Raw genomic sequence first — 12,683 nt, 5'->3', positions numbered from 1 at the left:
CCGCGGGAAGGGCCCAGGGCTCGGGGCCGGGTGGCCGCTGCCCCGGGCCGGTGCCGGGAGCGGGGCCGGACCGTCGGTGGGCGCGGGGCCGGGGCCGGGGCGAGCGGGCCGGGCCCGGCGGAGCGGGCCAAAGCTGGTCTGTGGGGACGTGATTGACAGCGGCAACGTCAGCAACAGGAGGGGAAGGGAAAAGGGAGGGGGGAGACAAAGAGGGAGGGAGTCGAAAGGCCCCAAACTGGATCTTTATGGAACATTTTTCGCGAAGATCAAGGGAAAGTGAATCCGCGCAGTGGGGGATGCCCCGCACGCCGCTGCCATCGGGGGCCGCCGAGCCGCGCCCGGCCTGAGCGCCCCGCGGCTGCCCTTCATGCCGCAGCCGCCCCGAGGCGACGCCAGGAGCCCCCAGCTGCGCCTCCTGCCCCCCGGCCGGCCGTGTAAGTCCCGGGGCGGGGGGAAAGAGCGCGGAACCCCGCGGGGTGGGAGCCCCGCAACCCCCCGGGTCCCGGCCTCCGCCTCGGCGGCCCGGCTCGGGGCAGCCGCCGCCAGTCCGCCCCGCTGCCCCCGCGGCCGGCTCCGTTCCCCGGTGCCGTTCTCCTTTCTCCCGGTGCCGGCTCCGTTCCCCGGGTTCCCGGCCTCGGGCAGCGGCAGGGCCCTCGGCGTCACCGGCTCCCACCTGCGCTCGCCCCGGCTGGGGCCGCCCCGTCCAGCCCCGTTCCTTCCCGTTCTCCCGAGCGGGGCTCTCGGGGCCGGTGGGTGCCGGGTTCTCGCCGTGCTGCGGAGCCGAGCCGCCCGTCTGTCCGTCTGCACGGCCAGGGCTCTCCGCGAGACTTGGCTGTGGCTGGAGCGGGGCTCGGCCCTTCGGGCAGGACCAACGGGGCCAGGGAGCGGAGCGCTCCGTCGGGGCCCGCACGTCCCGGTGCTCTTAGCCGGCCCCACCGCCGTTCCCCGAGGGCAGCGCCGGTGTCGGGGCGAGCAGGGCCAGGGCTGGGAAGCCGAAGCCTCCCCTCGAGCGGGGAGCGGGGCGGGCGGCTGCGTCCCTCCGCGCAGTAAAAGTCGGGCTTGATGCGCGGCAGCCCCGGCAGAGCTGTCAGGCCTTATCTTTATTGGCTTTTCCCAGTCTCCGTCCAAGTTTAAGAGGGGCCCTTTTATCTCAGAGCCCTGCACTCCCTCGTGTTTACGCCACAGCGCTTCGCCTGCGGCCCCGAACGCCGTCGCGGAGCCCCGCAGCTGCGGCCACCCGACGGGACAGGACGGGACGGAGCAGAGCGAGCGGCCCGGGCCGCCCTCCCCGTCGGGTACCGGGCCCCGCACGGCGGCGAACAGCGGGGAGGGGAGAGGAGGAAGGGTCGTGGCGAGGAAGCTGCGGCCGCTTCCGAGCTGCCGGACGGCAGGCGGGCCCGGCCCGGCTCGGATCGGCTCGGCTCGGCCCACCCGGGCTCAGCGGCTTTTCTCAGGGGACGTCCCGTGCCAGTGTCGCCGAGCGCAGCCCGACGACGCTCCGCCGGGCCTGACCCGGGACGGGGGGGCGCGGACTGGACGTGGCCCCCGGTGCCGCGAGCTAATTGTGCGCCTCTCTCCCCCCAAGGAAATGCTCCAGGAGAAAAGCCTGTCTGAAACTGAGGAAGGGTTTCCAACAGCCCCCGCGCCCGGCCATGCGGACTCCTCCGCGGGCTCCCCCGTCCTCGGCGTAGCCGGGGGGAGCAGTACGCCGCTCAGCAGCCCGCAGGTCCCCGATCCCGAGCAGGTACGCACCGCCCGGCCCGCGCCGTCGAGCAAACGGGCACCGCCGCTCCCCGCGTCCCGCCGGGACGGGCAGAGGCTGCTCTGTGCGCCGGAGCCCCGGGTGGCGGTTCCGGAGCCTCCCTCGGCCGCGCATCTTCCTTGGTTGTGGGTCGGGGTGCGAGGAAATCGCAAGGGAATCGCGCTTTTTATTTTTTTTCCTCCCTTTTCTCCTTCGTTTATTTATTTTGCTCCCGTGCGAACAGGCCGCTCTGCCGGCTGTCGGGTGAGTGCCTGCTGGCAGGGCGAGCCCGGGCTCTGCCCCGCGGCACCCGGCCCCTCCCGAGCATGATCCGGCCCCGCGGTGGCTGTTGCTGGTTCATTTTGGTTGATTTTTAAAAATTATTATTATTACTATTATTTTTGGTTAAATCAAACTTCGCGTCGTCTGCGGCTGCTCGGGCCATTGCGGTTTCTCCTCCTTCAGCCCCGCATTACCCCCAGTTCCTGCGTAAAATAATGCAGAAATCGCGGCTCAGCGGAGCCGGGAGGAGCCGCGGATGTCCCCGGGATGTCTCCGGGATGTCCCCGTGGACGTCCCCGCGGATGTCTCCGGGATGTCCCCGCGGCTCCTCCCGGCCCCACTTTCAGGGAGCCCCTGGGCGCCATCGGGGACCCTCTGCGCCATGCGGGTGCAGAAACCCCTACGAAAAAAAAATAAAAATAAAATAAAAATAAGAATCCTTCTGGCCGCAGCGCCCGGCCTGGACGGGAAACTGCAGCTAGAGCCGGGCTGCGTTGGTTTCTCTCCTTTTTGGCAGCGGGCGGTGCAAGTTTCGGGCCCCGGCCCTCCCGCCGCGGCTGGGGCTTCGCGGCCGCCTCCAGCCCCTCTCTAACGCTCCTCGCCCTGTGCTGCTCTCCTCACTATCTTTATTTTTCCAGACAATAGAAAATATCAAAGTCTATCTCCATGAGAAGGAGCTATGGAAGAAATTTCATGAAGCCGGCACCGAAATGATCATAACCAAAGCAGGCAGGTTAGTGGCAATTCCCCGCGACCACGGGTTGGTTCCGAGCCGTACGAAATGGTCCTGCTCGAACCTTTCGGAGACGGCAGAGCTGCTGCGGTCGGTGGCATTTTACAAAATTGTTGTCGTGATTGCACATTTCGGGACATTTTTTCTGTGTAAACTGTGCACGTGTTCGAGTGGGGCAGCGATGAGAATGTGGGTGCTGGAAAGAGTTGCAGAGTCGTTTGATAAATTTAGCCTCGATTCTTTTTGGTACCGCTTCGTTGCTTTTTATTTATTTATTAAGACTTTGGCATGATAGTGGTTCCACTTCTATATTTTTTTCCAAAGCAAACCCCACTCCCCTGCTTTGTACAATGCGGTAAGAGCTGTGTTGGGATACTTTGCACCAAAATGTTTGCAATATGAATGTTTAGGATGTGCTTTAATCTCAAAACTGGAAGAGTGTGAGGTACTACTTTTCGGTCAGTTACGCGTGGAAAAGTTCTGCATTTCCTTCAGATCAAACAAACGTTCATGATTTTTACCAAATCAGAGCATCTTCAGCTTGCGAAGCCGGGCTGGGAACCGTCTCTGCGCCTGCCCCGAGCTCCCTGCCCACCCCGCGCTGCTCTGAGCAGGGATTGCAGAATTAACACGCAAACCTCAGAAAATCACCAGCCCAGGAGTCAGACCGGTCCCAACAAAAATAGCCAGCTGCCACTGCGGGCACCGAAACATCTGCCCTTGGCTTCTGCGGCAGCCAGCTCATATCGCTGCTGCTGGAAAATAAAAAACGCCAGAACTGGCTGTTAAAACGCATTTAATTCTCACCCAGCTGCATGTTCAGCTGTGCCCTGTTATTGCTGATTTTACACCACGTGGAGGAGGGCACTCAGATAATAAGGAGCAAGTAGAAAGAAAGAAAGAAAGAAAGAAAGAAAGAAAGAAAGAAAAGAAAGAAAGAAAGAAAAAGAAAGAAAGAAAGAAAGAAAGAAAGAAAAGTCCAATCTGCACGCACGCTGTCGGTTCCCCTGCAGACCTCACCCTCCGAGAGCAGCAGTCGGGGTGGGGGGGCTTTCCCTGTTTCCTCCTGTGTCCCAGTGCACCCCCTGCCCCCCTCCCCCCCCGGCTGGGGGGCAATGAGAGGCTCCTTCGCCTTCCCCCTGCTTGGGGCAGCCGGGCAAGGTAGGGATGCTTTCGGTAATATCCCCGGTAGTTCCCCCGGAGAGGGGGGATACTCGATTTGTTTGTTATTTGGCCTGCGTATGAAGTGCTTGCTCAGGTAACTGTGTCCTTATCACGCCGTGTTTTGGTGTGTAAAATCTTGGGGCTTGGTCTGTAGCTTCTAGCGCTGGGAAGAGCCGGATTCATTTTGATAGGTCTGCTACCTAAGTCAGCTAAGACGAGGGGATCAAGACCTCAGATATTTTACCCTTAATTTATAGTATCTGAGTGTGTCTGTGCGGGACATGTAATATCTTTACCAAATTCTAGACCCTAAGCATCCCAAATGTGCATGTTATCTCTTTGTAAGTCTTAACGTGGATTGTTTAAACAAATCCATATGTATAGGGCTCAGTCCCGCATTCTTTGTCCGCCGGAGCTGGCAGCGCACACGTAGTCACCTTCCCGAGCGTGTGGATGGGACGGAGCGGGCGGGGGATTGATCCCAAGACGCACAAAATTTTGGTTTTTAAGCTAGCAAACCAAATTCTCTTTTGGTGAAAATCAGGGCGGCGCAGTCAAGCTAAAATCATTTTAAATTTGTACCGGGAAAAAGGAAAAAATAACATATATATTTTAAAAAAAAAAAAAAAAAAAAAAAAAAAAAAAAACAGCCTGGGGCTGAAATGCCGACGAATAACATGAAACAAAACAGTCGCTTCGCTTCTTCTCCCCGTGCACAGCTGCAAAAGGTGCCAAAAAAGAGCAGCGAGGCCGGGGCCACGCGCGAAGTGAGGCGCGGGGTGGGGGGCGCAGGGAGCAAATGGCGAAATGAAAATCGGTGCTCGATGCAGATTTTATTTCGGCCGAGTCATTAAAAAAATAATAATAATAAGGAGCAATAATAAACCTCCCTTCGACCTAATTAAAAAATGACGGTTAATGGAGATTTGTACGTGCTCGCATTTAGCGTTGGGGGGGAGGGAAAGCGGCTAATTGCAGGCACTAATTAGAACTCTAATCCCCCTCCCAGCAGGCACAGAGATGCCCCTGAATGCCGTTAGTTGAAATCGCCGGAGTGTCGGTCTGTCTGACCTCAAGGGGCACAAACGAAACGAAATCGAAGCCTGATTTCTAAATTTCAAACAACAAAACAGTGACTTTAATGACAAGCTCACTCAGTGGAGAGGAAATGTAAAGCTCGGCGGAAGCGTTAATTCCAAGGCAATGGTGTAAAATAGCCTTTCTGTATAAACAAGGCAAATATTGATAACTTGGGGAGGGGGGGGTCATTCGTTTCGTTCTTCATAGAGCTCCTCAGAACGAGCCAACTATAAATTATCGAGAATTTAGGGCTGAGAATTACTTTGGGGGATTATTACTCCCTCTTAGGACTGATCTGTAGGAGACATTAGGAGAACACAGCAAGCTCAGCATTGCAATAGAAATCGTGTTGTTGCCAAGAAAGCTTGATTTATAAAGTGGAAACATCTTTAAAATGCACTCGCTATCTTTTTAATGTTCGGCTGCTTCATTGTGGGAGGGAGAAAAAAAAAAAGAGATTATTTTATATTAAAAGGATCGTCAAAAGATAAAAAGTTTATGTTAGCAAAGTTCCCTGAACTTTGCATAAAACCGCTCGCCTCCTCCGTACATAAAATTCTGCACCTCGCGGAGCCCCGAGGATGGGACGCTGCGGCCCATAAATCAGCCCTTTGTCTTGTTCCCCTTGCTTGAGGTTTGCTCTAATTACGAATTTGCACTCGGTAGAAATTTTCCTTCGCTGTTTTTAAAGGCCGGGTGCGGCGCGGAGCTCGCTTCAGCTGCGCTGCTGCCCGCAGCCGGGGGCACTCCGGGTCTGCCCCGAGGGGCTGGGAACCACCCCTGGGTGCTCGGGGGGAGGCAGAAGGGGCTCCGGGTACCGGGCAGGGGGCTCTGGGCCCTGCAGAGCTCCGCCCGCCCCCGCCCCGACGGGGCGGCCGCAGCCGCTGCCCCCGCACTGCTGCGTGGGGACCGCGGCGTGGGCATCGCCCCAGCGCTCCCGTCGAGGTTTCCATCCCCCAGAAAGCCCCCTCGTTTGCCAGGCAGCGAGGTGCCGCTGGATGAAATGAATAAAATCGATGTGAAGGTAATAAACGGGCAGCGGAGCTGAGGGTGCACGTCTGCCCCGTGTACCTGCCCAGCAGCCCTGCGGGCAGCAACTGAGGGACCTCAGTGTCACTCTGCTTGTCCAACGTGATGGCATTTAACTGAACAATTGAGATTATTATTATTATTAACCGTGTGGCAAAACCTCTTTTGTCTTTCGTAATTCTTAGTTAAATCCCAGGTTCCAAACCCCGTTTGTGCAGGAAGTTCAGCTTCATGAGCATGCTCTTCGTGGCTCAGGACTTCTCGCCTCCTGCTAGCCTTAACTCTCGCTGTTCACTCTCCTTTTTCCAAGGTGCCAGTCTTTGCAGCACTGCAGTTTCTCTCCAGATACTGCCAGGGACAAACAATTTGATGCAGCCTATGGCAAATCGGTAAAAAATAGCATTTCTCAGGATGCCTGGTGACATTTTCCTGAGCAGTCATTGAAAAGAAAAAGGAGTTCCTCTGTAGTAGGAATGTAGATGTAGGATGTAGTTCACATCCCAGAGATGTGAACGGTAGGCTTAAGATACCGAAACCGAGCTTTGGCCAGACTGCAGGATGTGCACAGGTACAAAGATAGCCTCAGTCTTCATGGTAGCAGGTTTTAGGAAGCATATGTAGGAAAATATTGCGCAGAAAAAAATCAATAAAGCAGCATGCATGTGTGGAAAAGACACAACCCCCCTTTAGATGTTTGAGTTTCATTTTAAGAGTGGCTTATTTCAGTTAATAAATAAATAAATAAAAATCTGTTCTTAATCAACTTTAGTAAACCAAAATAAAACCAGTTTTTAGGACATCAAGGTTTGAAGAAGTATAAATGCTTTGGCTAAGCTGGTGCAGCTTTCCTCTGTGAATAATCCTTTAAAAGTTAAATTTTCCATAGCTCCGTAGGGCATATGGATGCCCAGTTCTCATTGCAATTAAAGGGAAATATTTGTCCAGAATCTTTTGAGGCAGTTACAAGAATCTCTGCTCAAGGTTTTTGATCCAAAAGCAAACCTTAATATCCTAGATCAGCAGAGGAATGTGAGCCATCAATTTAAAACTTGGAAATAAAGTAGATATTTAAGGAATGTTTGATCTGTTTAGTCCTAAATTCGGGGTCCTGGAATTACCCTGTTAGGGCAAACTCCTGCTTTGAGAGAAAGGATCAGGAGCAAACTGCGATGGCTCTTGGCTGTGCTGCTAAAGATGTCGACAGCTTTGGCAGGGAAGATGGAGCTCTACCATGCTGAGCAGGGCAGGGATGGGATTTTAGTTTTTCATACGTTTTTGTCTCCAACAACAACCTTCGCTGTTAGTCTCCTACAGGAGTGGGATGCTCACGGTTAAGCGTGTTCCCAAAGCTTTCCTCGCTTGTCCTTAGGCTGCAGGAAGGGTTTGGTCAAACCCAGAGCAGAGAAACAAGACCCCCACCACTGCCCAGGCTGCTCCTTTGCCTCAAAACCCACAGCGAGCCCATGGCTCCTCTGAAAGCCCCTGGGGACCCGCATGCCCAAGGGGACTGGGCTGGCAAGGGGGCAGCCTGCCCTGAATTTTGCAGCACTAGGACATTGGCCATGGTCTTGTGTGGTTTCTTCCTGTGGTGAAGCTGCCTGCACTGATGCTTCCCATCCTCCTGTACATTGGCACCTTCTTTGCCGAACGTTGGTGTGGCAAAATGAAAGCACCGAGGCAAGAAGCCCTTCCGCGCTTCAAGTTACTGTGGGACAAAGAGAGGAAATGTTTCTAGGCTGTGAAACCAGCCATGCAGTTAACCAAGTTCTCAAGTATGTGAGAAACAATGTTTTATTTAAAAATTAGATGTGCTAGCCTGAAAAAAAAAAATACAACCTCGCCATTCCAAAATATAAAAATCCTTTAACTGTCTGACCTTCTCATCACTAGGTCATGGTCCTGCCATCAGATAAATCTCTCCTATCTGTCCATAGACTGAGAGTTCAATGTTGCTTGTGTTAGTGACAGTGAATTTGGAGCTGAAAAATGAACTACTGATGAGAACTCCTGTTGAACCTGTATTGTTTGTTATTCTGAGGCAAGGATCTGGCATGGGCTAATCCAGCACTTCAAAGTTAACTGCTCTTACTTTGTATACAGAGCGTCATAGCGGAGTGGCGTGGGTGATAAGAGAAATAAGGGACTGAGGGTTAGGATACACTGGGAAAATGGGACCCTGTTGAAAAACCCTTTGATCTCTTTAAAGTATTTTCTGAAAGCAAGAATCTATCAAAAAGGAAATGCCATTTAAAAGGCTAAAAGAAACAGCTGACATCCCCAAATTTGTTTTAATTTGCCCCGGAGAATATTATATTTAGAGATGCGTTAAGTCAATGGAAGAAATATTTGTCAAAAGAAGGGAAATTAGGAAAAAGAGGAAAGGTCATCGCAATGAGAACATGGTTCTTGAAGCTCTACCGTTCCATTCCTTTCTCTTCCCTCCTAACAATGAAGGCGAGCAATAGCATCCTTAAGCAGCCATGACCAATTCTCATGAGGAATTTGGGGCTATGCTATTAATTATTGGTGTTTTAGACGTGTAATCTGCCTTGCTGCTTAGGGAACAGCACTGCAGACATCTCCACATGCCCACCAACTTCTAAGGAGGTGGTGCTTCAGCCGCGACATGGCATATTGGCAAAGATGTTGGTTGAATTTTTTATAATTTTTTTCCTGATTGTTTAATGACCTGAAGTGCCATAGGCGTCACCTTCCCAGATAGTTCTGTGCTGGAGCTCCTGACCAGCCGGCCCCTTCAAGGCCACTTTACTTGGCCACCCCAAAGTCAAGGCTTGTAAAATCTTTGTTCCGTTGAAAGTCCTGTAGAAAACAGAACTTCAGCTTCTGAATGTCTGACAGCCTGTGTGACATTTTTACCCCCTGAGAGGACAGAAGGAAGCCCTTGGCAGTATGTGAACCACCATCCACACCACGGCACACATGGTGAGCTCCAGTCCCCTTCAGAGAGCACCGATTCAGCCTCTGGTGAGGACGTGACTTGGGTTGCTCCAGCAGGACTCATGAGCTTTGTTTCCAAGCAGTTTTCCCCATGGAAACACCAGGCAACTTCCTTACTTACTGCAGGCAGGCCAGAAGAAGGCCCCTTCCTCAGCAGGAGCATCAGCAGTGTCTGCATCTGAGCAGGACCAGACCCTTGGGAGCAGAAGGGGTGAGGACTGAGGGGCATGCAGAGGCCACCCCATCACCCAGCAGTGCAAAGACATGTCCTTGGGACATGCATGTCCTGGCGAGCAGTGTGGCGTGGGGTGGCTGGCGCTCAGATGAGTGTTTCCAGCCCTTTGATCAGCGCTTATGCTCTGGGCTTTGCTGGCTGCTGTCCCATATCCCCAAGGCCCTGTAGGACCCGGGAGCACCGCAGGCACCCTGTACCCACTGAGATGCTCACAGCAGGACCAGGACACAGATCAGATGCCCACGGAGTGACCAGGCCTGGAGAGCCTGAAGGGCTGGGAACTGCTGCCCCAAATGAAGGCAAAGCCTTCCTCTTATCGCTCTGTCCCCAAACCAACCAACCAATTACACATTAATTAAACTTTGTTTGAACATAATAGGAGCTTTGGCTCCATGTCAGTAACTGCTCCATGGTTGAGGGGATTGGATAGTAGTAGAATAAATAAATAAACAAGAGATGCTTATTCTAACAGTTCATTTTAAAACAATTTGTGAATATCATGTAGAGATAAAATGTGCCTAGCATAAACTTAGCTAAGCAATGACTGCTTCATTATCAGAACAAATAATTCACTAGCACATCATCTTTGAAGCTTGGGAGGGCTACAGAATTGTGCTGCTTGTATATTTTCCTGGCTTTTACTTTTTTTGCTACGTTTCATCTGCACCGTGTGGTGGGGATGGCTTTAGCCAGGGCTGTGGCCGGGCGGCGCCAGCCCTGCTCTTCCCCTCGGCTCTTCCCAGGGCACCAGCCCTGGCCCCGGCCCACTGCCACCGGGGCCAGCCTCGCTGCTTTCACCTCAGGGCAGATGTGTGCAGCGAGGCAGCACAGCCTTTACCCTGTGGTCACTTTATTTGAGGGCAGTTCGGCTGGGGAAGCACAAAAATGTCTTTGCGCTGAGGTGGGAGCTACCACCATTGCTGTGCCCTGCCACTGCTGGCACCTCGGGGCGTAGAAATGTCCCTGTCCCCCGTTCTAACATCCAGCAGAGGGTTGTGAGGGTTGTAGGAGACTGTTAAGATGCTTATGAGGAGTCTGTGCGGTCCCGTCTTCACTGGCAGAAGGGGGTGGTGGACGTGTCCAAAATCAGGGCCTGCTGGTGCTTGGCTGCTCGCGTGGTGTCCGCCTGTTTGGGGTGGTCACCCAGTGCTCTGTGGGGTCATGGCCACAGCCATCACCCTGTGTTCGTGTGTGGGTTGGACAGGACACATCATACGGGGCTTTCTGGATACTGGGCGGAAAGAGGGAGATATAGACTGTGGGACGGTGGCGGCATTTACGTGCTCAGGGAGCTCTCTGCAGCCCCAGGACACCACGTCTGGTCAAATGTTGTGTCTGAACCAAAGCTGGAGAGGCCAGCAATTGCTGCTTTCAATCTTCTGGTTGCTGGTGGCATAAACTCTGCTGATGGTTACCCTGTGCCCTGTGTGTGTGCCCAGAGCTAAACCCCGGTGAGCTTCCCCACTGCAGAGCAGCAGTGCAGCGGCTGTCGCCTGGGCAAGTCCCAGATTCACCATTTTTGTGACTGTTTTCCACACAGGGAAGCTCTGGCTGGGTTTGGGTGGTGTGTGGTGGCAGGACCGAGCAGGCAGAGCACCAGGCCAAGCCCTGGTGGCACCTGGCGAGGTGCTGGCGACCCTTTATCATGGCAAAGGAGCTCCTCAGCTGGTCTCGGTGCGGGGCTGTGGGTGATGGATGCTGAAGCAAGCTATTGTCAGGGAAATCTGGCACCGTGGAGCAGGCGAGCGCTCCTCATCCTCTGCGGAGCACGCCCATCCGCAGGAGAGTTCCTTCCTGCAGAGCCTTGGCAGAGCACTGCTGAGCCCACTGCCGCGTGGCTCCGTTGACCCACCGTAAATTTGGGGAAGCAGACAGGTTTTTGGCCACTTCCCAGGGCTCGCCGGGAGCTACACGGGCCCACGGTGGGCACGGCTGCTCTGCCGCAGCCCCATGGCTCTGCTGGGGTTTCTGCTCTCCTCTCTTGCAAGGAGCAGGACGTGGTGTTAGGTGCTCGCACGCCCTTTTTATTTTTATTTTTTTTTTCAATTGAAACTCTATGACTGCATTTTGTTGGACCCAGCTCTTCAATTTGTCATGCCTTCCCACCAGAAATGCACAACCCGTGTTTGTATCGTATTGCAAAGAGATATTTACTAAACGACTCCCTGCCAAGGGGTTGAGAAATATGTTTTCATTAAGAAAATTAAACTGACAAGTCCCTGGACAGCACATTAGTCGCATATTTTTTTTTTTAAAGGCCAAAATGCAGCAGCTAATAATAATGATGAAATGTCCTGCACAGCCAAATTACTAAAACCTACCCCATGTTTTCCTGGAAAAGAATGTGGGGAGTTGGCAAATGTGGCCGAAGCTCGGCTGTTGACTGCTGAGCCCAACGCTACCACCGCGAGATACCGAGCGGTTTGCAAGTTAAGCAACACCTTCAATCAGATGCGAGTCCCCATTTGTTATCCTTAAAGAATTTCTGCTGTATATATTATAGTAGTACTTTGGCTCTTTGTATTTATTTTAGAGGGCTATACTAAAGAACATTATAAACTCAGGCATGTCCATGCTGTATGAAGTCCATATGCTGAAGCTTAATTTTAAATGCCATTAAAAAAGCACTTAACATTTACAATATATCAGTCCGGCTACTTTAGCAGCTTGGATGTACTACAGTAAATGAAATGATTGAGAAAAAAAAGAAATTCAGAAGCTCGATGTTATAAAAATCCCCGATGCAGGATGTTCTACGGGTACAATGCAGCAACTGTCAAATTGCATCAATCTCCTTTCTGATTTTCAATCTATTTTTCCTCTTTACGGTTTCATTTTCAAATGTAATTTTGGGGCCTATTTTTTTTTTTTTTTTTTTTTTTAAAGTCTTGGCATTCAGATTGGATTCCTTATGCAATTTTTTTCAACGTGTGAATTGGGCTGTGTATTCACAAATTGAAATGTCCTACTGTATTTATACAGGTGCTTACCTGTATGAGGACAAGGTTAAGAGGAGTGCAGAGTTTATGAATGAAAATCAAATACGGACATTGGTAAACCACCCCTTTTTAGTCCCAGCTAATTACATGGTAAACATCTGGAATTTATGCAGGGCGTGTAAAAGAGTCGATTGAGATGATTTCTAACAGGGCCCATTTTGTTGCCTTCTCCCGAAGCAGTGACAAAATGGTGCTGCAAAATGTGGCGTCCCAGCTGCAGGAGGGGATGGCAGAACGGCCTGGGCGTCTCGTGGAACAGTGACATCAGGGTTGGGCCCCTTGTTAATTACGGCAATTACAGTGACTGCAGGATGTAGCCATTTTCATCCTCCATCCCCTTGTGCTGATGACAAGGAGACTTCACAGCGGGTTGCGGCCTTGGCTCCCAGCTTGCTCAACTGACTTGATCATTATTTTTTATTTTATTTTATTTTATTTTATTTTATTTTATTTTATTTTATT

The 12,683-nt window shown here is 52.4% G+C and overlaps 1 protein-coding gene across 1 annotated transcript in view; it reads left to right on the top strand.

Moving 5' to 3' along the window:
- Positions 1-1,588: 1,588 nt before the first annotated feature.
- The window catches only part of TBX4 (T-box transcription factor 4), a 30,326-nt gene continuing 19,231 nt past the window's right edge, over positions 1,589-12,683 (top strand). Inside the window, exons 1-2 of the mRNA XM_035343454.1 lie at positions 1,589-1,744; positions 2,662-2,756. Of these exons, the coding sequence (XP_035199345.1) occupies positions 1,589-1,744; positions 2,662-2,756 (251 nt within the window). The remainder of the gene's footprint in view (positions 1,745-2,661; positions 2,757-12,683) is intronic.

The sequence above is a fragment of the Oxyura jamaicensis genome, chromosome 19, assembly GCF_011077185.1.
Source record: "Oxyura jamaicensis isolate SHBP4307 breed ruddy duck chromosome 19, BPBGC_Ojam_1.0, whole genome shotgun sequence".
NCBI classification, from domain to species: Eukaryota; Metazoa; Chordata; class Aves; order Anseriformes; family Anatidae; genus Oxyura; species Oxyura jamaicensis.
This window is presented reverse-complemented; position numbering and strand designations above follow the sequence as displayed.